Source organism: Montipora capricornis, chromosome 12, assembly GCF_036669925.1.
Source record: "Montipora capricornis isolate CH-2021 chromosome 12, ASM3666992v2, whole genome shotgun sequence".
Classification (NCBI taxonomy): Eukaryota; Metazoa; Cnidaria; class Anthozoa; order Scleractinia; family Acroporidae; genus Montipora; species Montipora capricornis.
The window spans coordinates 26,082,508-26,107,507 of record NC_090894.1 but is presented as its reverse complement, the minus strand read 5'-3'; the positions used below and the strand labels follow the sequence as shown (position 1 = coordinate 26,107,507).

Here is a 25,000-nt window from a genome sequence, read left to right as displayed (position 1 = left end):
AGCTGTAATATTGCATTGCCTACAGTTATGAAAGCTGCCACTTGGGAGTAGCGACTGTGTTTTCAACCCTTTTTACAACAAACCAGTTCAGCCCCTAGATTCATCTTTCCCTTCTAAACTGTGCATGCCTGCACTGCATGCATGAATCATGCATGCAGGTATGCATGCTGCATGCATGCCACATGCATGCAGTGCATGCATGAGGCATGCATGAGGCATGCAAGCAAATTGGCACATTTGCATGCATTTTCATGCATGCATGAAGAGTGCATGCATGCTTCAGGCATGAAGATATGCATGACTGTTTTAGTCTTACTATTCTCTCTTTTGCTATAGAAATACATTGATTGTTGACTTTGTTGTCAAGCCTTTTCTTGAGTTACGGTTCACTTTCGTGCAGGTTATCTTATGCCTGGTATACATTGTACTTTAATAGGGGTTCTGTATGTCAATAAATTGAGTTTTGATGTCCTGCGTGACCACATGACTTTTAAATCTTGTGGAATCTCTGTGGTAGATGACTGATGGAAGAAATGAATTAAACAAGACTTACTGGAAGTTGATGTTTGATTGGAATTCTATCAGGCATCTAGAGAGCAGAGATCACACGGCCACCCATTGCTCATTGACTCCCTCCCTGTTTTTGATATAATATTGTATTTTTTGTCACGGGGCCTCATGTGACCACTCCTCTTTGAAGGATGATGACTGATAGAATTCCAATCAAACATCAACTTCCAGGTAAGTCTCCTTTAATTTATTAAGTTAGCTATGTAACAATATTGCTGAACATTGGCTATCATTGTAAACCGTGACGTCGGTTAGCCTCGTTTTGAAGAATAAAAACATGTGCTCTTGTTGAACCGCCATTATCCGCTTCGTCTTCTTCATCTTCGGCTTAACACCTCGATAATAATTGTTACATGGTGGCAGCGGTAAAACAAAGAACATAATGACTGATTCTAGCGGTCAAGCTTCTGGAACGCTCGCTCCAGCTCCGGCTTTTCGAAGGCCACAAGTTTCTCCTCCGCAACCTCTAGAGATGGAAGGCGATCGGGCTGACAACTGGAAAATCTGGAAACAACGATGGGATAATTACTGTATTATCACGGGCTTAAACAGCCAGCCAGAAGACTACAAGTGCGCTATTTTACTGCACACGATTGGAATAGAAGCTTTGCGACTTTACAACGGCATGAAATTCTCCGAAGGTGAGGACAGAAATAAAATGGCGGATATTCTAGCCAAATACGATCAGCACTTTCTTGGTCAAACACAGGAATTCTTTGAACGTTTTCAGTTTAACCGTAGAGATCAAGCCTCTGGCGAGTCAATCGATGAGTATCTTTCAGTTTTGCGAAACATGGCCAAAACCTGTGGTTTCTGTGACTGCATGCGAGACTTGTTAATAATGGACCGCCTACTCTTAGGAATCTCGGATGACAAAACACGTGAAGAACTCCTCTCTACTTACGATCTGACTCTTAATAAAGCTATCGAAATCTGTCGGGGAATGGAAGCTGCTTCTCTTCACATGAAGGCTCTGAAGAACGAAGAAATCAACAAGGTCAAGGATATTTCGAAGAAGACAAAGAAGTCAGCCCCAAACAAACTCCAGCACAAGAAGCCTCCCCAGAGTGATGATAAGCATTCTGGAAAGAAGAAATGTCTATTCTGTCTCCAACTTCATGTAATGAAAAAAGAAATGTGCCCTGCTTGGGGAAAGACCTGTGCATCCTGCGGTGAAAGAAATCACTTTAAAGCTTCAACAAAATGTAAACACCAAGGTGTCAACTCTCTGGGCGACGGTTACTCCTCCGACTCATCCGTAAGCAGCACTGGGACAATCAGCACTGTAACAGCTCTCGAAAGTGAATTTGTGAATTCAGTAAGTCCTGGAAACCACCTTATTTTCTGCGAAATGGAGGTAAACGAAAGACCTGTCAAAATGCAAATCGACAGTGGGGCTACAGTTTGTATTCTTCCAAAACACTTCCTGAGGGATCAGCATGCTATCCGCCCTGAGAGGGTCCATCTTCAGATGTGGAACAAAACCTCTATGCCCGCTCTTGGCAAGTGTAAAGTGAAAGTCAAGAACCCCGCTACCAAGAAAACGTACAAGGTGGACTTCGTCATTGTTAAAGACCACCTCACACCTCTCCTCAGTGGTACCGCCGCACAGAAGATGAATCTCATAAGTGTTCATTATGACCTGTTTAAAGCAGTTAATGCTGTCAACCACGAAAATCAACACTTCAAACAGTTTCCTGAGGCTTTTAAGGACACCCCTGGTACCCTACCTGGAAAGAAGGTTCACTTGACATTGATTGAAGGTTCCACTCCTGTAATCCGTTGTGCACGCACCCTGCCTGAATCTAGAAAACAAGTTGTCAACGATGAACTCCAGCGTCTTGTGGACGCGAGTATCATTGTGCCTGTCGACGAACCCACTGACTGGGTGAGTCAGATGTCTGTTGCTGAAAAGAAAGCTGGAATTCGTATCTGCATTGATCCCCGACCTCTAAATGACGCACTGAAGCGCGAACACTACCAGCTTCCCACTCTGGAAAATGTACTTCCAGAACTTACCAAGGCGAAAGTATTCTCTGTTTGTGATCTCAAGTCTGGGTACCTCCACTGTGAGCTCGATCATGCATCAAGTTTGTTAACCACATTTGCCACCCCTTTTGGGCGTTATCGGTGGCTGCGTCTCCCATTTGGTTTGAAAGTCAGCAGCGAAATCTTCCAAAAACGTCTGCATCATGCTCTTGAGGGCCTTGAAGGGGTGCGCTGTATCGCTGACGATGTGATTATCTGGGGTCGAACAGATGAGGAACACGATACACGTGTCCGTACCTTCCTCAACTGCTGTGTTGATAAGGGTATCACCTTGAGCAAAGAGAAGTGCCGCTTTGGTCTCAGCGAGATTCCGTTCATGGGTCATGTCTTAACCAGTGATGGCCTCAAGCCAGACCCCACTAAAGTGGAAGCAGTCCAAAACATGGTTCCTCCTCAAGACAAAGCATCTGTAGAAAGACTACGGGCCTTGCGCACGGTATTGGTTGTCAAACGCTCTTTATCGACAATAACCGACTTTTAGCTGTCATTTCTTTGCTACAAAGTATTTATCTGGAATATTACCGAAAACAAACGCTTGTCTATTATGTCTGCTTTTTATTTTGATACTTGCCTTGCGTTTATTTTGCTTTGTTAGCACACAGCACCAAGACAAAGTTGGTGGAATCGGAAAATTTTTCGTCCGGCACGTTACATTTTGATCCGAAACATCGCACTTTTAACATCGTTTCTATTGTTTGTATCGTTTCAAACTTTCTACGGTTCGTTTGGTTCACGGCATCTATCGTTTGAAACGATGGAAAGAAAACGTTTAAATCGTTTCGAAGGTTTCAAAGGTTTCGAGCCTTTCTAAGTTTGTACTTTGCGTGAGAGAATTAGTCACGTACTGAGTAAAAATTGTCACGTGCTAGGCAACCAAACTTTGTTCAGTGAAGCAGAACGAGGTAATTGTTTTGTTCAGGCGCTTTTCACGGCTTTGCAATTTTCAAAACTGGAATTTTAGCGTGTATTTTGGATTTTGTAGGAACGAAATATTTCAGAGGAACGATTAAAACGAAGGAAACCAAGTGTTTTACAAACCATCGAAACGATTCAAACGAAACGAACCAAACCATATATCAAACGATTTGAACGCTAAGCGAAACGAAAAATTTAATTTTGGCGTGATGATTAAAAATTTGGTGCAAAAACTAGTAGTGTAACGCTAGTTCTACCACTATTACTCTAAAAGTACTCATTGTCTGTGGATGAATGTTTCCCAGGGTATTGTCCAACTAATGTGCACCTAAATTTTTAAGGTTCTTGGGCGATTTCGTGAGAGTAAGAAAATATTTATACAAACATCTCAATCGCATTCACTGCTGTTTTTGTCGCTGATTTCAAGTGCGGGTTTTTTATTTTGTTGTTAATTGAAAACAGAAAGATATTTTGAAGCTTTCTTTTTACCAGCTAAATGCACATGAAATTTACTTTCCATTTCTGTTTTTAGATTATTACAGTAACGTTGTAATCTTAAAATCTAGCGCTTTATTTAGCGTTACATATTTTGGTACGGCCTTGACCACCAATACCGTGCGCAAGGCCTACGAGGAACAGTAAATTACCTGTCTAAATTTGTTCCAAACCTTGCCGATGTGATGCGTCCAATCTATGACCTAGCTCTCCCTACCTCCGAGTGGATGTGGGATGCTGTACACGAGAAAGCCTTTACAGAGATGAAGCGTTTGCTGACAAACGCACCTGTGCTAGCCTACTTCGATCCAAGTAAAAACCTATCGATCCAGTGTGACGCTAGTGGACAGGGACTGGGAGCCGCCCTACTTCAAGACGGTCAGCCGCTAGCATATGCCAGCCGCGCTTTGAGTGAGGCAGAAACGAGATATGCTACCATAGAGAAGGAGATGCTCGCAATTGTATTTTCCCTAGAAAAGTGGCACCAGTACACGTTTGGCCGCCTGTGACTGTGTACTCAGATCATAAACCACTTGCAAGCATCGTAAAGAAGCCCTTGGACAGAGCCCCTAAACGCTTACAGGGAATGCTAATGCGTGCCCTGGCATATGACATTGAAGTGCGATACCTAAATGGTAAAGAGATGTACCTGGCCGACACGCTCAGCAGGGCTCACCTGCCAAAAGCCTCTGATTGTGGACAAGAAGAATTCGAGACCATAAATGCCCTCTTCTACCTGATCATGCCTGACGAGAAGATCCGCGAGATCCGCCAATACACCAACGATGACACCTCTCTTCAACAGCTGAAACGCGTAATACAGGAAGGTTGGCCAGCGGATGAGAAATCGCTCCCACCCCTTGTCACCCCATACTTCAGTGTTAGGGATGAGCTCGCAGTCACTGATGGCCTTATATTTCGTGGCGAGCGGCTTGTTATACCAAAGGGAATGCGCACAGCTGTCAAAAAAGATGTCCACAGTGGACACCAAGGAATTGAGGCCTGCCTGCGCCGTGCAAGGGAACATGTTTATTGGCCCGGCATGAACAAGGAATTAAAAGATTGGATTCGCACCTGTGAGACATGCCGCGAGTATGAACTAACACCTTGTAAAGAGACACTCATGTCTCATGAAATCCCGGACGGAGCTTGGGAGAAAATTGGGCAGACCTTTTCACCTGTAATGACAAAGAGTACCTCGTCACCGTCTGCTACAAGTCCAACTTCTGGGAATTGGATCCACTCACCGACACCAAATCATCAACTGTGATCAAAAGATTGAAGTCACACCTGGCACGATATGGTATTCCTAGACAACTGGTTACAGATAATGGCCCCCAATTTACATCACGTGAATTCAAATCTTTTACCAAGACATGGGGCATTGAGCACACTACCATATCACCGCACCACAGCCAGGCCAATGGAAAAGTTGAATCGGCTGTGAAGACGGCAAAAGGAATGTTACGCAAGACATCAAAGTCAGGAGAAGACCAGTACCTAGCTCTACTCAATATCCGGAACACACCAACTCAAGGTGTTGCCAGTAGCCCGGCACAGCGTCTTTTGGGGAGAAGGACAAGAAGCTTGTTACCGTCCACAAGATCGCTCCTGGAACCCAGAAGCCCACCCAGCCTCTATGAAAGGGAACAACTCCAGCTCAACCAAAAGAGGCAGCAGCATTACTACAATCGGTCATCCCATGACCTTCCGGCCTTAAAAGCTGGCGACACAGTTAGAATGAAACCATTTGTCCTTGGTAAACACAGTTGGGATGAGGGTCACGTGACAAAGCAACTAGATGAGAGATCCTATGAAGTCCAGTCACACGGTTCCAGCTTTAGACGTAATAGGCAGCACCTAGTGAAGAGCCCTACCATTCCCGCAGCGGATGCACTGCCTGTACCAGATCCACTGCCTGGACCTCAACGGGGTCAGGATACTCAATTGCCAAACACAAGAGCTGCGAACGGCCAGAAAAGCCACCTGGAAGCAAGGACCACCAAGCAGTCGTCACCTGTGTGTACTCGCTCGGGCCGTGTCATCAAAGAACCAGTTAGATTCCAGGACTATGTTAAGACTTAATCATTTTTTGTTTTTGTTTTTTTTTTTCTATTACTCTTTTGTAAGGACTGAGAGACACTCGCAACGTTGCTTTAGTTCATTTTCGCTAAAAAAAAAAAAAAGGGGAGGATGTAACAATATTGCTTAACATTGGCTATCATTGTAAACCGTGACGTCGGTTAGCCTCGTTTTGAAGAATAAAAACATGTGCTCTTGTTGAACCGCCATTATCCGCTTCGTCTTCTTCATCTTCGGCTTAACACCTCGATAATAATTGTTACAAGCTATGTGTATTGTTTTTGCTCAGTTAAGAACTGAGAACCTTTTGAAGAATTTTCCCTTCAGTTTCTATTATCACAGCTTTTTAAAATAATAATAATTATTATTTGTCTAGGATTGCAGGTCTTTTTTATTATGGTTACGTGTATTTTCACAGTCCACTTTATCAATTTGCTCATTTTCAACAGTCCAACACAAGACTTTGAGCAAGGACTGTCAGCAAACGAACGTCAGGATTATCTTGGGAGTGCTGTGATAGTCTTCAATCTTCGAACCAAACAGCTTGTTTTTTCTTCTATTTTAGAGGTGTCTAGGGTGGGTTTAAAATTATTATAACTTTTGTTGTTTTCAGTGCAAGTTCTGTTCATGATATAAATAATTTATACAGTATTTTTTAAATTCAAATTATTATTACCCTCAGAACAGGGTTCAGATTGTTTCCGGACTCTGATTTCTTTGTTTATTAAACAAATTTTCTGTTTTTTATGTTTGTAATAAACACGTTTGAAAGTCAAATTTGTTTATTGTCACAAAAAGGAAGGTCTATTTTGTCTATTAAACAAAAGTTCACCACTTTTTGTTTGTTTATTAAACAAAAGTGATGTGCTTTTTGTTTAATAAATGATAATAAATGGCCACTAATATTTTTTGTACTGGCCGTGGTTACTGGAAAAATATTTCAATGGAAAACAAAGCAAATAATGCATGATAATTTCTACAAAAATGTTTTTTTTTTGGAACTTTAGTCTGCCTGGTCCTTTTACTGGGCAGGTTTTAACCATGGCTTGCTGTTGTTAGAAGAGGTAATTTTCAAGAGTTTGCTTTGACGGTATTGAGGTGTACAGTAATGAGTAATATACCGCAAGTGTTTGTTTTGTTTGATGTTGTTCAAGGAAATAATAATGATAATACTTCATTTCTATAGCGCTCACATCCATTAATATCCCGAGGAACTTTACAAAACTAAAATTAAAAATAAGAAAACCAGAATTACCAGAATTAAAATTAAAAGAGTCACTCTTACTAAATTTAGTAAAAAGAAAGCTAGGGCTTGGGTTTTGAAGGACTCAATGAACGAAATGAATGTATATTTGAAGTGCGGGTTGTAGATGAATCCCTTTGGAGCCACCAATTTGAAATAGATGGTATATAGGTGTCTATAATTAAGAGACAATTGCTTAAATCAGTAGCCTATAAACGTGATAAGCGAACAACAGCCAGCAGCCCTATATTCCTGTTAAGAATGAGAGCAGCAACTTGATGTCATAACCGGGTCACGGTGTTTTTGTTTTTTTTGCGGAAAAGGTAGTCTATAGATCGTGGTCTTTTTTAGATGTTAAATGCCGTGACATAGATCGTAGTCATGGGCTCCAGCTTAAATTGTCCAGATATTAGTGCGGGTATCACCTCTCTCTTTCGTCCGAAGCTTTACAAAATAAGGGGTGGTCCACAGGGGTGGTCCATGGACCAGGTCCATGAAGGGGTGTCCACAGTGGTGGTCCACGGACCTGGGGTCCATGTTTTGTATACGTCCCTTCCACTGCACTCCTTGAGTTGCGGGAAACCTAGTCCACCCTCACAAATCGAAATTAAACAAGAGGCTACAGGTAGCCTACACTTCGTTTGAAGGAATGTTAGCTGATTGCCTTTAAAATTCACAGTATTTCAATGATTTTTATGTTACAATATCTTAGTCAATATCCAGTTCAATTCCGTAGTCCATATGATTATAAGCGTGAATAATTTGAAGAATAGTTGTTTTAAACTGTTGTTAACGGCATTGACTCCAATCAATGCCAGTGAGCAGATGCTTTACAAGTTTCTACAATCTTATTTTAAAATATTTAATACTTTTTTTTTAAAACCAGGAGAATTATAAAATTAAATAATTAGCCCAGCTACCGGTAGATAATGCGACATAAAGCTTACTATATCCTGTCGCCAGTGATTATTGCATTGTACATCACATAACTAAGCACATGGAATAAACTAACTTGTAGTTGTCAACCAATTCTTGTATGTGTTTGATGTTATAGCTAGGTACATTTAAGATATGTTACGAAGTCATACGATGACACTTTTTTTTCTGTAATGGTACGTGGCTGGTACAAAAACAATTAGTGGCCATGTCCAACTTTCCCTTATTAAACAAAAAAGAGTCTGACCTGTCTATTACACAAAAATTTGTGCATTGTAATAAACAAAATTATTTCACTGTCAAACTTGTTCATTATACAAAGAAATCTGAACCCTGTTCCTGGTGAAACTCTTTTGACGATCTTTAAGGATCCTCAAAGATCTTCACATTAAGATCTGTTCAAAGGATCTTTGAATATTCTTACCAAGATCTTTAAGGATCTTTCATTTTTCTTGCAATCCAGGATCTTAAACTTTCCTGACAGGATCTTTGCGGCAGGTTTAAAATGCAGGTCATAGGTTACAGGTCATATTAAGTGGTCTGTTGACAAAGGCAAAACTTATCAAATGCAAATTAGTGTATTGTTATTCCGATAACGTGGCTTTGTGAACTTAGAAAGAAAGAAAGAGTCTAGATGTCTTTTGGAGGAAGTGAGAAATTCACTTTTGTAGGAGGTTCAAGGGAAGAGGGGTTTCTTAATTATTATATCAAACGAAGAATATGAATCCTTCTTGGGAATCTTAGTTCATAAAAATAAGGCCACAGTTAGCTCTGTGACCTTTCTTTAATAATTTAATAATAATTTTATTGCTTCTATAGCGCATGATACATGAGAAGATGCTCTCGTGCGCTTTACAATGACAAAAACTAGAATTCTACTATTTACAATCAAATCAGTTACATGAAAAATGGAGAAATCTAAAGCTAATTAATATTCCAACTATAAAATTGCATAATATCAACTATAAATTCATACTTGATCAGATATTCTGTAAATTAGAAGCTTTCCGAAATAAATGAGTCTTAAGGGCTTTCTTGAATGTTTGTACGTTTTGAGAATGGCGGACTGCACGTGGTAATTTGTTCCATAAAGCTGGTGCAGCCGCTACAAAGCTACGATCACCTAATGTCTTTAGAGTTTTTACTCGAGGAGGCTGAAGAAGAAGCTCATTAGTAGATCTAAGATTATATGTACACTGAGTCCTAAGGGTGATCAATTCAATTAAATACGCTGGTGCAAGACCATGGATTGCCTTAAAAGTAATGAGCAGTATCTTAAACTGAATGCGAAATTTAATGGGTAACCAATGTAACATTTTAAGGGAGGGGGAAATGTGATTGAAACGCCCTACGTTACAAATAAGTCTTGCTGCTGAATTTTGTACCCGTTGGAGTTTGTAAAGTTCGGTGGCTGGTAGACCATATAGTATACTGTTACAATAGTCCAAGCGACTCGTGACAAGGGCATTGACCAGGATCTGCGTGGTTTCACGACTGAGGAATTTCCTAAGTTTTCTTATGTTATACAAGTGAAAGAAGGCAGATTTGCATAGGCGATTGATGTGGCTGTTTAGTTTGAGCTGATTATCGAGCCAGCATCCGAGGTTCTTGACTTCAGAAGACGAGGAGACTTCCACCGTTGCCACATTGATCGAATCAATGTTGACTTTCGCCAGTTGCTGCCTAGTCCCAATAACTAAAAATTCTGTTTTGTCATCATTTATCTTCAAACGATCAGCCAGCATCCACTTCCTTATGTCGTTGATACACGCTGCCATGGCTGCCATGGCTACCACTGCGTTGGCGGCATGTTCGGGATCGGGTTTAAACGCAACATAGAGCTGAGTATCATCGGCGTACGCATGGACTTGGGTGAGGTGTCGCTCAATGATGGTAAAGAGCTTGCTGGCGTAAAGAACAAAGAGAAGAGGACCAAGGCAGGAACCTTGAGGGACACCACATTTCACTTCGAACTTTTTAGATGTATGACCATTGATCGACACTGACTGGGAGCGCTGGTATAGATACGACTTGAACCACGAGAGCACGTTACCAGAGATACCAAAATCTGACTTAAGACGGTTTAACAATATCGCATGGTCTACAGTGTCAAAGGCAGCACTTAAATCTAGTAAAACTATAAGGGTTAGGTGCTGCCTATTCATATTCATAAGAATGTCGTTCTTGATGCGGAGAAGTGCAGTCTCGGTACTATGGCACTCACGATACGATGACTGGGCTTTCGGGTAGAGATCATGAATGGTCAAATGATTGTGAGTTTGACTAAATACAGCACACTCAGTCAGTTTCGAGACAAATGTGAGATTACTTATGGGACGAAGATTAGGAAAGATGACTTAAGCTTTTGGTTTCTTCAGCTTTGGGTGGACATCAGCGTGTTTCCATCTATCTGCAAAACACCCAGATTGAAGTGACAGGTTTATCATCTTAGTAAGTACAGGAAGCAAAACATCAAGACACTCAACAACAAGGGTGGTTGGCATAGGATCCAGTGAACAGGTCTTCTTGGTTGCTTTTGTTATAAGACTACTGACTTCTTTATCAGTGAGAGTTCTAAAGTCCTGGAAGAGGCTGTGGATCTCAGGGTTTCGGGGAAACATCTCGTCCGCTGAATAGATGTTACCGGCTGCGGTATCTAGTCCAGTTCGTATTACATCGACTTTTTTGATAAAGAAGTTACCAATATCGTTAGCAAGCGTCGCATTACTATCTGAGTAGCCTTGAAAATGTAATAGTGTTTTTGCAGAACGAAATAGCTTGCGTGTATCATGGCTATTCTCCGCTATAAAGTCGGTGTAGAACTCTTGTCTGGCTTTCTTCATCTCAAAGGTTGCACGATTTTTTTTTGCTTTGTAGTCGAGGAAGTCCAGACGAAGTTTCGTTTTCCTCCATTTCCGTTCAGCTCGGCGGCGCATCCTTTTAGCTGTCTTGATCTCATTATTAAACCAGGGGACGATCGGTCTTTTTGTCACAGTCTTATTAATGAGAGGTGCATGACGATCCAGAGCTGATGATAGAGCTTCGTCATAGTGGGTGACAAGATCATTTAGCTCAAGAGAGTCGATGGCGTTACTGCATAAGTCTGACTTTGACAAGTCATCTCGCAGAGAACTGATATCAATCGACTTCAGTTTCCTGAAGGATATCCGCTTCGACTTCAGCAAAGGCTTTTCAACTTGGATATTACAGTGGACGGGTAGATGGTCAGAGAATAAGTAATCAGTCCACGGAGAAGAAACAAGCAACTGGTCAGAGTTTCTTGTTATAATGAGATCTAAGGTGTGACCACTTATATGTGTGGGAACCGAAACATGCTGGTCTAACCCAACACTGTCCAAGAGTTCAAGAAACCGACATGCGTCAAGGTCGTCAGACACATCAACATGGATGTTAAAATCACCACAAATCAGGAGTTGATCGGTGCAGAGTACAGCATGCTCTAGATAATCCGAGAATTCAGTCAGGAACACACCTGTAGTGATTGGATGGGCATCAGAGTATGGTGGTCTGTAGATGATAATCAAACGAAAACGGTGGCTTCTTGATGTTATGTTCCACTCAGAGTATTCAAATGATTGGAATTCCCCAGCTGCGTTTTGTGAAACGCTAATATCCTCCCTGAACATTATCCCAGTGCCACCACCCAGTCGTCCTGTTCTTGAGTAATCAAGAAGATTGTATCCTGCAGGGGTGCACAGAACTCTAGCAGCAGATTCGTTTTCGTGGAACCACGTTTCTGTTATTGATGCGATATCTCGTTTATAATCACAGATAAAATCAATGAAATCACCAGCCTTGTTATTGAGCGATCGTGCGTTTATTGTACAGAAACGCAGGGTATTTCTATCTTCAAATGGTTGTCGATTTACAGGTCTGAGGTTGTTGATATTCCGACAGCGCGGAGAACGTATCGGCAAGTCGTTGATGCGATACGAAATCATAGGGATCCCGCGAGACAGATTGTTTGATTGTTTGGTATTTCTATCTTCAAATGGTTGTCGATTTACAGGTCTGAGGTTGTTGATATTCCGACAGCGTGGAGAACGTATCGGCAAGTCGTTGATGCGATACGAAATCACAGGGATCCCGCGAGACAGATTGTTTACGTCGATCAAGTTAGATGGATTATGTCTTGATTGCAGTACCCGCCTGTCTATAGAAGCGTGTCGCCTTTGGGTACAATGACCATTGTTCACAGGCCCGGGATTTAGTTTAAACACTAGATCACCTTCAAGCGTGCAATGGAATGTGGCGCTGGAGTTGGAATAATAAGCACATGGGCATTTAGTTCTCTTGATCTTACCATGTAGGAATACTGTGCATACCAGTGCTGGACGCCGAAAATAATAGATGGAATGCACTCCATTGATATTCAGAAAAGCGACGGTAAGTCCATGACTCAAAGACCACACCAGCCGAGCATCTTGAACATGATTTTCTTGCGAAGTAGAAGAGCTTCGACCAGAAAAAGCACTCCACACTCCACACTTTGGTGGTTTCAAATCTAACAAGTTCCTCTGGATGGCACTAGATAGAAAACAAGCACATTTGACCTACAGTCGCTATTTTAGTGAGATCTATCTCATGACTGAACTCAGAATCATAATTGTCACTGTTTGCAGTAATAGTTAGATATTAATTGACGTACTACTTTTAAATAAGGCGAAGCAAATAACCAAGGGAGCAAATACAAGTCATTGTTAACAGTAAATGTGATACATGCTCCATTGATCTTGCCCGCTAAGAAAAAAAATTCCATTAAATTTTTGCATCTAATCTTTTTTCTGATTTGAACTCTTTATACTTGAATATCGTAAATATGTGATTACCTTGTTTTTTCGCAAATGAAAGAAAAGATGAATTCTAATGTACTGCAGCCTGAATATTAATTGACCTACGCTTAATTTAATTTTTTATTCATTTTATTAATTCACCTGTGGCTTGTGATATGTGACCTGCATTTTAAACCTGTTATTATCTTTTTAGGATCTTGAAAAGATCTCACAAGGCTATTTAAAAGATCTCAATAAAAGATCCTCACAGGATCATTAACCCTAACCCTAACCCAGACCTAATCACCCGTACCCCCCACCCCCAGAATAGTCATTCCACAAGCCGGTTTGTCAGGGAAATACTCTACTTGCAGCACAGCTGTTGAATGGAATTACATTATTTTTTCTCCCTCTTGCTTAACAGCAAAACAGTCAGTATCCCGGTTATGTGCTGTCGGCCATGTCCTTTTCACCAGGAACTGGTCTTGTTGTGGGAACCTCAGCAGGAAACGTGTACTCTCTGAAGAGTTCATCATTAGAACCACATGTCTTGAGTACAATGGACAGTGTTCCTGGACAGGTAAATCATTTGGAATCACAGCAAAAGCTGAAGAGCACTGTCTCTTAGTATACAAGACTAAATTACCCAAGGTGTGTGTAAGTATAGGAAGGTGTGAACGGTGTCTTTGACAATAGCACAGGAGCGAGTAATTGAAAGTACAGGAATCATTATTAAATGTCCTTCAAAGACTGGGAAAGGGCAGGCCATCAATATCAAGGCTGTTGCCTAACAGGAGCCCGGTAGCCTGGGGCTCCCAAAGAATAGCTCTGGGCGCCTTAATTTTTCACAGCAACAGCTTTCACTTCATATGTTGGGCTCCTAAGCTCTCAGCGTTTAGCTCTGAGGGCCCCTTTAAAATTTTCTTAGGCAGCAGCCTTGAATATGTTTTCCAATGGTTACTCATGAGTTTGACATTTGATTAGTCTTAATTTGTGATTATATATTTAATCTCAGGTTATCACGTCTGATCTTAATCAAGATGGTTCATTTGAAATCTTGGCAATAGATAACAGTGGCAATGTGGCCTGTAAGGATCTCACTGGAAAAATGGTGAGTATTGTACAGTATTATTATTGTAAAGTGTACCTAGTTCCGTGATCATTATAAACTTATAAATTAAAGCAGTCATAATCTCACATTAAAAAACTTGGAATATTCGTGAAGTGCAGATTACAATAATGAGAATTTTAGGTTTTGAGATGATGTTTTCGTTCCCGACATTCCTGTCGTCGTTGCTAAAGCTCCCTATTATTTTAGGAAGGGTATCTTGGTTAAAGTGCCAGGCTTGAAATTATCCCGGGGTTCTGGCTCCAGGACCTGTTATGACCATTTGCTAGTCAATTTTTTCTCTACAGTGTTCAATAATGACATCTCAACATTGAAGTGGGTTTTCTCATGTAAGCTTTAAAATTTACTGGCATTGCTACAAATTCAGTTTTATTGCAAGAATATTTTGATGTTTTGGCATATCGACGACATGCAGAACAAAATTAATGGTATATTGAATTTCGACAATGTTTAAAATTATTATTATATAATAAGAACCTGAGAATTATTGTAATGTTGATTTTAACCACTGAACAACACCTTTTCCATTGAAGGCTAGCTGACTTATTCAACTTGATTCTCCATTATTTCTATAGGTTTGGGAAACAACAGTTTCCATCTCAAGTGCAGCAGGAATCCGTGTTGCAGATGTGGATGGGGATGGTTTTTTAGAAGCTGTCATAGCTACATTTGATGGGTGTGTAGTGGACAACTTGTCGTCATTCATTTTGTGCTGTACAGCACACTAAGACATGTCATCTCACTCCAACAAAAAGTTCACAGCAAGGTGCTCTGTTGTTTTAATGCAACTCATAAGTCAATGTTTACGCAAAGAAACCATTTCTGGACATAAGTGGTAGGAAAACAATGGTTGCCATCTGTTCTTTCTGTATCGGTGGTCACGTTCGGGGTCACCATGTAAAAGTCGTGCAAACATGTGCAACTTGAAGTTCATGATAAATCGGTGATTTTGACACATCTTTTACAGGTTTTCGCAGGTTTTCTTCTCCAAAAAGCAGCATTTAGCATGTCCCATCTGAGAGGACAATTTGGGAGATAATACTAAGGTGTGAATATCAGTATGCATCCCTCACTAAAGGAAAAGTTTATGTTCTGGACTTTGGTGTATCTCACCCTGCTAGTAGAGCCTTTCTTTTGGCATTCTCAGAAAAAGGCTCTGCATGAATTGAGTGAGATCTTTATTGAGCATGTGCTGCATGTTGCGAGGATACAGTTTCGAGCACAGGTCTAAGTGCATGGCTTGGAGCAGATCTCGCTGCCATCTTGATTTTTCATGGTACAGCGGGCTCAATTATAACCATTGGTTTTATCACTAAACAGATGCTAGAAAAACCAGATTGACTAGTCCAGAAGTTTGGGCTTCGGTGGCTTTAAAGAGTTGATGCGATTCAGACAGAGCCTCCTTTTCTCCTCCTCAGTAAAGAAAAAGACAAAAGGAGGTTCTGCTTGCCGGGTGGGTGTATGCCTACTTCCTCTTTGTGGTTTCATACCAGTACTCTTCTATGAATGTCCAATGAATGTGTGATAACTTGTTACAGCTATGTGTGGGTCCTGGAAGGAGATACTGGTAAAGTACTGCAAGGATGGCCAGTCAAGTTACCAAGTGAGACAAGAGCCACTGTTCTGGTTACAAAACTTGTTCCTGGAGAAAACAGTGCTTTAGATATTGTAAGTGTGGACAAAAAATTATTTGATTGCAATCAGTGTCTAGTTTTAAATGGCAAATCAATGCTGAAGGTTATTTTAAACTGACAGATCTAGATTTCAGTTCTGCCTGCTGAAAGTCAATGTACAGTGTAGCTATAGGACTTTAAACACTTCACTTGGGGCTCTTGCAGCATTCCACAAACAACATGTGCATGCCTGGTTGAAAATAGAATATAAACAAAACACCACCACAAAACTAAGCATGACAGCCTGCTGTGTCTCCACATGCATAAGATTTCTTTGTCTCGTAGAAGGCAACCCAAGTAGGATTCAAACTCGCCATCTCCTCATTCAGAGGCAGTCGCGATGATCGCTAATCCATGGACGCACTACGCGAAAGATTGATGGCAAAAATATGTATACATTAAATAATTGTGTGCGTGTTTGGAAATGATTTTTTGTGTTTTTGTTGCATGCAATGCAATATCCGGTCATTGTATGACTCGGTAACACATCTTACCGTGCTAATTACATAATTTTCTAATTCTCCCGGTATTATTAAGAAAGAGTATTTTTAGATACCAGAAAGTTGTAAAGAATTTGTTTACTGGTTTTGATTGAAGTCAATGCCGTTTTAAATGTGAACACATATTCTATGATTGCACTTAACCATATGGTGGGGGTTATGGAATGTGGACCTTGGACTTTGGACTTCAGACTACGGAATTGAACATGATATTGTAACAAAAAATCACTGAAATACTATGAATTTTTAAAAATGAAATTGGCTAAAATTTTTTTGAACAAAGTGTAGGCTACCTGTAACCTCTTGTTGTAACAGAAACCATCTATAGTGTGGTCATAATTATAAAATTATGATTGTAACTTTATTAGTCTGGAGCTAAGAGGGTTGAGGACAAGTGTTCTGACTACTAAATGTTGGGAAAACTGTGAATAAAATGAAATCAAATTACTGTATTGCAGAACACATTAATCACATGTGATTCTTGGTTTTATATGATGATAAGAGAGTCGTAATTGAAGCCAGGACATAAAGGTGGAATGCAGGGGCTGTCATCACTGCACCACCTACCCCCCTCCCCTCCCCTCAAAGTGATGTGAGAAGTGGCCTTTAAGAATTGCTTTTGACTTAACATTGTTGCATTTTTCTTCTAGATCGTCCCACTTGTTGATGGCCATATTGCAGTGATAAGGGGAACTGATCGCTGTACAGATATGGTCAGTGTTGACAAGCCTGTGCTTGCAGGTGCTGTAAGTGCAGACCTGTTAAAAGACAGACCAGGCCTGGAACTTGTGTTGGGCACTGATGATGGTACTCTTATTTGCCTTTCCAACAAACTGGAAGCATTTACCAACAGGTATGGAAGGAAGAATGCTGTACGTCTTTTGTTTCCCTGGACAAGTCAAAAACTGCTAGACATTTGGTTCAGATGGTGTCAATTCCAGCTAGACCAACACTGATGGTGTCAAATGAACTGTTGTTGTCTACAATGGTTTATTTCTTTGTAGTTGCTGTTTGCTTCTGTTTCAAAATGAGCTGTCATGTGAAAGCAGTAGAAATGGAAATGAGTTTAACTTGCATGAAAAGACATAACACTATTTCCCACACACTTGTTTTGAGAAGTAGAGGTGAGGAGCAATTCAGAAAAGGACATTAATTGAGACTTGTTTTGACTCCTATAATTTGTACTCAAGGCAAGCTAACAGCAACCTCGTTTGAAGAGCTTTTCCACCCTCCCTGGCAAAAAAGCCCTAGGGATGAGCAGCAACATAGGAAGGGATTTAAGCTAAGGGGGCGCTGAAGTTGACGTGTAGGAACATTCTTCCGCCTTAGCCCCTCTGCTTCCTACACTTCTGGGAATGAGGTAGAATTTACAGAAGGAGGAAAAAATGATCCCAAAGATATATATAAAAATTAATTATATGTTAAACTGGTATGCACTAATTAACATTTTTGAATTCTACTCATTCCCCAGACGTGGAATGAGCTTAGAATAATAATAATATTATTGACCCTTTCAGTATTTGACGTATGTGCAAAAAGCAAAAAAAAAAACATTTTAACTCTTCCTCACTGAGAATGCCAAAGCAGTCCATTTTGTCCATTAGTGTGTACAATGTCCGTTTCCAGGGGGAAGAGGAAGGGGAAGAAGGTCGTAAACAGACAAGAAAATCGTAACACATAACAGCTTACACTGACAACCTTGTGCTCTATTGGCCATCAAACCCAATCACTTCAGCCGAAGAGACTCCAAAATGCAATGTAGCGCATGTTTGAATATTAACCCATTAACTTGTACAATTGGAACTTAATAGATTTTGCTGTCTAATGCCAGACGGCTTTACTCTTGAATGGGGGAAGGTTCCGTAGTCATTGGGTTTACAGAGGCCCTGTGGCCCCCCCCCCCCCCCCCCAACCTCCTTGATGAGTAAAATCGCCTGCTGTTAGACAGAGTAAAATCTATAAGGTGGCCGCTGGAAGTTAAAGGGTTAATTAATTAAATCACCAATGGATTCTCACTGGTCTTAAAACAATTTTATTTTGGTCAGTTTTTCTTCAGATTTGAATGAGTTATTTTCCTGGCCTGCAGAAGTTCTCCCTTGCGCTGGGACAACATTCTACTCTGACAAGGTGAACCATTTGAATCAAACACTTTATCTCTCCTTTTTCATTTCGTTCAATTTTTTAGAGCGGGTTTCAATTGAGTGTCGAAAGTAATTAGCGAACTGATTTGGTTTTGCATTACTTCACTCAGTGATTGGTTTAAAGTTCTTGTGCCACTTTTTCAACCAATCAGAAGTAAAACCAAAACCAATCGTGGTGCACATTTTCCTGCGCTTTGTGTCGGCTACGTGTAATTACTTTGAGTTTTGATTGGTTTACTGGATTGTCTCCGTCCTTTTTGATTGGCCAAAGTAATTACTTTGGTTTTGGTTCTACGACACTCGATTGTAACACTCTCTATTATTGTTACAGTATATTGGTATTTCCTTCTTGTTTAAGGTCGGTGTGAGATTCACCCAAAAATATCAGGCAACTACAGAGATTAGTGGCAGTTCATTTCCTGTGGAGTTTGAAATTATAGATCATCAACCGAAAGAAGTAAAAGGAAATATTTACAACATCAAGGTTTGTGTATACATGTAAACACAATGTGATTTGATTTTGTGGACCCATCTTTTCAGTTCGACTTGCGCGATATGTTTATTGCACTATAGTTACTGTAAGTTTATGGAAGGGTTTTAATACAGTGTGTGTAGTTAGCATTATGAATGAATCCTACTTTTCGTGCTTTTCACACGACAACTACTGTAAAAACAAACTGCATAATCTTTTGTAGAGTACAACCGTTCAGATATTAAAGCATAGTTAATCTAGGGACTGGTTATGAAACCCTGGGAATTTCAAGAGCAGGAACAATACAGTCGCAATTAGATGTTGAACCAACCGTGACCCTGCACAATCTTTTGTTTTGGTTTGCAAGTTAATTTCGAACAAATTAGTCGAAGCTTTTGATTGGTTATCCTGCCGAAAAAGTGTTTTTGTCGGGTTTTGTTCAGGGTCAAGGCCAAAAAAGTGAACGAAAACATGAAACAAAGCAACTTGTCGAGTTTCATAACCAGCCTACATCTATTAACTATGATTAAAGTGATACTGTTGCTTAATTAGGCATCAAGAATTTTAACATGTCTAATTCATGCACCATCTTGTAAGATTATTATAAAAAAACCCTTTTAAAACAAACCTTCTACGCTGTTTCTTCTAAGTTTAAAGTATATTGAAGCCCTATTAGGGGTTATCGGGATACGGGATATTTAGTTGGAAAATTATGGGGATATTGGATATTTGGGGGGGGGGGGGGGATTAGCTAAATTGCAGAAGACCCATCCACTTATTTGCATGTGAATGGCTTATATTGTTATATGCCTCATTCTTCAAGCAATGCCGATAGTGGCAGGGGAATTCTGTAGTTACTCCGAAGAATTAACTGGAAGCAGGATATTTGAAAAAGATATTCCGGGATTCCGATCATCAAGCTGCTTCTCAGTTTTTTAAAACAATAAAATAGGTTCGTTGATCAATATAGAAAGGCACAAAACGTTTAAACTTATCTAACCAAACATATTGCGCACAATGACGTCATCAGTAGTAACTGGCATTATGGAGATACAAACCACAGGAATTAACGGAATTCGGGTATTTAGGACAAACATTAATGGTATACGGGATACTAACACCTACTCTCCCCTAGCGGGGCCTTTGTATTCACATTGACTAAGCTCCCTTGGCAGGCACGAATCAAGCCAGTTTCCAACGTTTTGCGTAAATTGATCACATCCTGTGAAAATGACAGACACAAAGTTAAGAACTAAAAATTCCAGGAAATGGAATGAGCTTAATTATCGATTATCTCATAGGTTATAATTGGGCAGCAACTCACAGTTTTCAAGAAAAGCTTCAAGTTTCCTGGTGTGTATAGTGAATTAGTTCCAACCCCGTCACAGCCCTGCAGAGCACTGGTAACTATACAGCTCACCACTGAACATGGACAGTGTTTCAAGAGCTTTTTTCATTTGAGGTAAGGATGATGGTTTCCTTTGAGTATCATTGACTGTATTTCAATTCGATGTTGTTCACGTTAAAGCCGGCCTTTTACACATGCAATTTTTGGCGCAAATATGTTACACCAATGCATGTTCAAGCAAGTTCAAAACCCTTGAAATCAAAGTGACATTGCCCTAAGATGGTAGTAACTGGTTCACACAGACAAATTGTAAATTGCCCCCTCCAACAAATACTATAGAATTTAACAATCAAGGTTAGCCTCACATTCAACAGTATTTACTTTGTAAAGTCCTGTCAAAACGGACACAACATTGTTAGATAACAACTCCCGACATTGTTGGGTGTTTCAGGTTGCGTCCGTTTGTACACACTGATGCATGTTGTTGCACGAAGTTTGAAACTGATCAAACTTTTGAGCCAACAACACCCAACATTTCTTTTGTTCCGTGGTCGCCGAAGCGTAGTGCAACAATGTTGGATCCGTTTGTATAGCTTTTCACATTCTCGTCAACAGAGCCTCAGATCGACCAAAGGCTCTGGGAAACTCTATGTAGGATCACATGCACCGTAGCAAATTGGTTATTAGGGAGTTTAAGCAAAGACGACGGCTACGGCAGCGAAAACGTTAGTCCAAAATATAACTTAGCGCTATCGCATGTATTTCGCGATTATTCCGTCTTGTTCACACTGTACAATACCAGCAAACTATCCTGTAAATGGACGGGTATGAACGGTTTTAAAGTTAAAACTGAAAATGACTTTTTCACTGTTATATGCTCACGTTGTCATCAAAACCTAAAATTTGGTGATTTCACATTGTTGTTTTGTGGAGTACGGCAAATTCGTGTTGCACGTGCAGCACGCGTATTTGTCCTTTTTTAACCAATCATATTCTTGCTTTGTGGCGTTACCGTAGCCGTACCCGTCGTCTTTGCTTATACTCCCTATTTGAACCTTACGGTGCCTGCTCACCCCTGGGACTAACATGAATGCACCAATTAGAGACGCTTTTGATTGTTCTTCACGAAAACCAATGAGAAGACACTTTGTTTCAGGGTTCCCCAGAGCTCTTCTCTCCCTCAGTCAAGAGAAGAGCTCTGGGGTTGAGATTGAGCTCTTCCAACATTGTTGGGGCCACGTACGTGCATTACATGTGGTCTCCATGGAGATAGCAACGCATGAACATGTTGAAAACAAGATGGCAGCCGAATTCTGGAAGGAAGTTTACAAAGTCTTATGGGGCGCGTCCTTACATTATTGGGGGTTTTTGCGTTCGTTTGCACACAACTGGCAACAACATCCAACAACATCCAACATCTGCAAATCAACAACTCCTAAAAATAATTGGGAGTTGTTGCGTCCCTTTGCCCTGGGCTTAAGTGGCACGCAGAGTCATGGCAAAATAATTACTTTCCAAATTTTACTTTCCAATTACTTTTCAGTTCCTTTTATGAGAGTTGTGTTAATTAACTTTCTAACTTCAAATTTGCTTTCAAAAAATGAACAATATGAATGCACATTTTACAGATCTTTTCCCAAAGAAACGCATGCATCATGAATTCTAAAAATTTAGAGACGTCCATTTACGTAACACTCTTTTTCCCTCAGCTTCAACCAGCATTTCAAAGATGACATTGCCTGGTTGTTATTGGTGCCATTTCTGACGACTGGCTGTCTTTTACTGGCTCTTCATGGTTGGTCACAGCTTAGTCCAGATCTTCTTCCAACTACTGTTACACGGCAGAAAAAGAGGTAGCCATGGACATGGGTGGATATACATAACAGAAGTTGCAGATGAATCCCCAGAATTAAGAGGACATTTGCAAATGTTTTCTATGGCTTCATCATGGCTAGAACAACACAGCCCTAAGTTGTGATCTGGTTTTAGCAAGTATCACTGGGAAAAGGTGGTGGTCATACATATAAAATGAGGGTAGATAAATGACACAAAAATTCAGGGATCACTGAAACAATGTGTTTTGATAAAGTGGAAGTCAACGAAGGATGAAAGGTTTCATTGGTGTTATTTGATGAGATCAACCTACTAACTGCCCAGTTGACAGAGTGATCAAGTGGCTAGCTGGCTAGTTAGCTAACTACGGTAGCTGAGATGGCGAACTGGAAATGCCTGAATCACTGATTGACATTGCTGACAAATGTCACTAACTACTGAAGGAACAAATGAAAGTTTGCGAGAAAAGGAAACTGATATCACATGGTCATGGCACCTTTGAGGATACGCTTAAGTGGCTTGTCGAGGCGGGCCGACCAATCGACCCACTAAGATGCACTATCCTTTAACTAACTGTCTAGCTAACAGGTTGAGTCTGCTAACTGGTAAAATTGACTGATTGTCCTGTATGCAAAATTCCTGGCTAAGGAAAGCGAGGTAATTTTATTTCATTTTTATTTTATTACTGTGTTGGGATCATGTGTGCCATCGACAACAATGAGTCTGTTATACTTCTCTTATTGGACTTGTCTGCAGCCTTCCACACGGTGGATCACTCGATACTGTACGTTGTACAAGACTGCGTAACCACTTCGGAGTAAACGGTACTGCACTTGCATGGTTTGAGGCCAACCTGACGTCGTGCAAGCAGTTTGTGCAGGTGAATGACTTTAAGTCATCACAGCGCTCTCTAGAACGCGGTTTATCCCAGGATCTGTTCTGGGCCCTCTTCGTTATCTCCTCTAGACATCACCCATTGCCAATATCATCAAGCTCCACAAGTTACGGTGTCATTTATACGCTGATGATACCCAGCTGTATATATCTTTTAAAACAGATTGTAGCTATGATTTCTCATTGACTAAGCGTCGTGTTGAACGCTGTATCAATTACATTGATTGCTGGATGGTGAATAATGGACTAAAACTCAATCAGGATAAAACTGACCTTGTTCTTATAAGCTCAAAATGACGTTCCAGGCCTTCTCTAGAGTTAATCCAAGTGGGTGATGAGAGGATCCAACCCAAATCTTCCGCACGAAATTTGGAGGTGATCAGTGTCTCGATTTAACCGTTAATCTGCGTTTCCTGTCGTTATCATTTGAGGAACATTGCCAAGATTTGGAAGTACTTAAGTGAGGATACCCCCGAAATTTTAGTACATGCGTTTATTGGTTCTAAACTCGATAACTGTAACTCTTTGTTGTACGGTCTTCGTAACCACCTGTTAAGGAGGCTCGAAATAGTTTCTCCTTTTTTTAATCAAATAAACATATTTTGTCCTAAGATACAGTTGGGTAATCATATGAAGACGAAATTTGGCCAGGGTATTAAGCACCCATCTTAGCTTTCTCTCATTTTATTTTCCTCCAAAATAACGTTACCATAGCAACGATATTCGCCATTTCTTTGAGCCTTAAAATCAACATATGTTGTCTTTTTTGAACAAACGGGACGGTAAATTTTTCCCCTTCATTGTTATCAGATAATGTTAGAAATACTCTTTAAATACTTAAAATTCAACAAAATCTGTAGGTCAGTTTTTCGGAAAAATCATTTTGTTTTTAAATGTCTCTCTAATTTTTTTTTTCACCTACAGAATTTTTTTAAATTTGAAAGACAAACGTTTTAAATTAATCTAAGCTAACATGCAAAAAAATTATCCGTTACGTCGGACGACACAAAACGAACACATCGGCCGAAGATTAATGTTACAGCCGACATACTACCTCGAAGGTACGGTTATTAAGGACGGTGCCTACTATTTTTATTGTGCATACGTTCGGCGCATCTCGAGATACTCGGATTTCCTTTGGGTGGTACTTATTAAGATAGGGATGTTTTTGCGCGGGTTAAAACTATGCGGAGAAAGCAGATGCTTTTGGAATCCAAAAAGGAAATTGGGGGTAACCACGCATTTTTCACTGACAATTAAGCTTCAATTTAGAAAAAAACGTCATACATAACTTTGTAATTTAAAGCTTTTTACAAATATTGCCGATTAATTATCTATGAAAAATGCGTGGTTACCCCCAATTTTCTTTTTGGATTTCAGTAACACTTGTTAAGATCTGCTTTTCCCGCATATTCAGTAAACCGCGCAAAAATACCTTTGAACTAGTAGGCACCGTCCTTAGGCGAAAAATCATTACGCACTCTCTAAATGTTTTCGAAATCACTTAGGTTTTTTTCGACTCAGTATGTGACAGACTACTCTGTAAAATTACTTTTCTTTATTTTAATTGCATGAGTTATACAGTAAAATTCGCTTTTGCGTGAACTGTACGTCATCATTATTATACACAAAAGGGTATGTTTCCAATTTCTCAACATTACTTTGGCCCAAAAAGAGTTAACGCTCAAAAATAATTATTTTGGGAGTACACATTCGTTTTCCTGGTCATCTTTGTTTACGAAAGTTCTAGATAACGTTTAATAACCACGTTACACCATGCTACACACAAACACTATCAGTTTGTGAACTTCAAACTAGAAATCTGCTATTTCTAACATCTTGTTCTGAATATATTGGACAATACATTACGGCCATTAAGTTATCCCTTACTTATCAGTTTCAACCCTTTCAAGAAACCGTACTTTTG

General features: G+C 40.2%; 2 protein-coding genes across 4 annotated transcripts in view; one reads left to right on the top strand and one right to left on the bottom strand.

Moving 5' to 3' along the window:
* The window catches only part of LOC138027827 (uncharacterized), a 32,639-nt gene extending 8,955 nt beyond the window's left edge, over positions 1-23,684 (top strand). Inside the window, exons 5-15 of one of the 2 annotated variants that reach the window (XR_011127518.1) lie at positions 6,561-6,687; positions 13,508-13,663; positions 14,099-14,194; positions 14,788-14,888; positions 15,751-15,880; positions 17,036-17,238; positions 18,431-18,512; positions 18,885-19,010; positions 20,300-20,460; positions 22,056-22,836; positions 22,936-23,684. Coding sequence is in view for 1 of the 2 variants with exons in the window: in XM_068875445.1 (XP_068731546.1) it covers positions 6,561-6,687; positions 13,508-13,663; positions 14,099-14,194; positions 14,788-14,888; positions 15,751-15,880; positions 17,036-17,238; positions 18,431-18,512; positions 18,885-19,010; positions 20,300-20,460; positions 22,056-22,203 (1,330 nt within the window). In the remaining variant the exon portion in view is untranslated. Of the gene's footprint in view, positions 1-6,560; positions 6,688-13,507; positions 13,664-14,098; positions 14,195-14,787; positions 14,889-15,750; positions 15,881-17,035; positions 17,239-18,430; positions 18,513-18,884; positions 19,011-20,299; positions 20,461-22,055 lie in introns of both variants that reach the window. The other variant, XM_068875445.1, reaches the window with a different exon arrangement.
* A 930-nt stretch (positions 23,685-24,614) lies between these two features.
* LOC138027828 (putative FERM domain-containing protein FRMD8P1) overlaps positions 24,615-25,000 on the bottom strand; it is a 17,816-nt gene continuing 17,430 nt past the window's right edge. For both annotated transcript variants that reach the window (XM_068875446.1, XM_068875447.1), the window contains exon 14: positions 24,615-25,000. This exon is cut by the window's right edge and continues 2,425 nt beyond it. The gene's annotated coding sequence lies outside the window, so the exon portion shown is untranslated.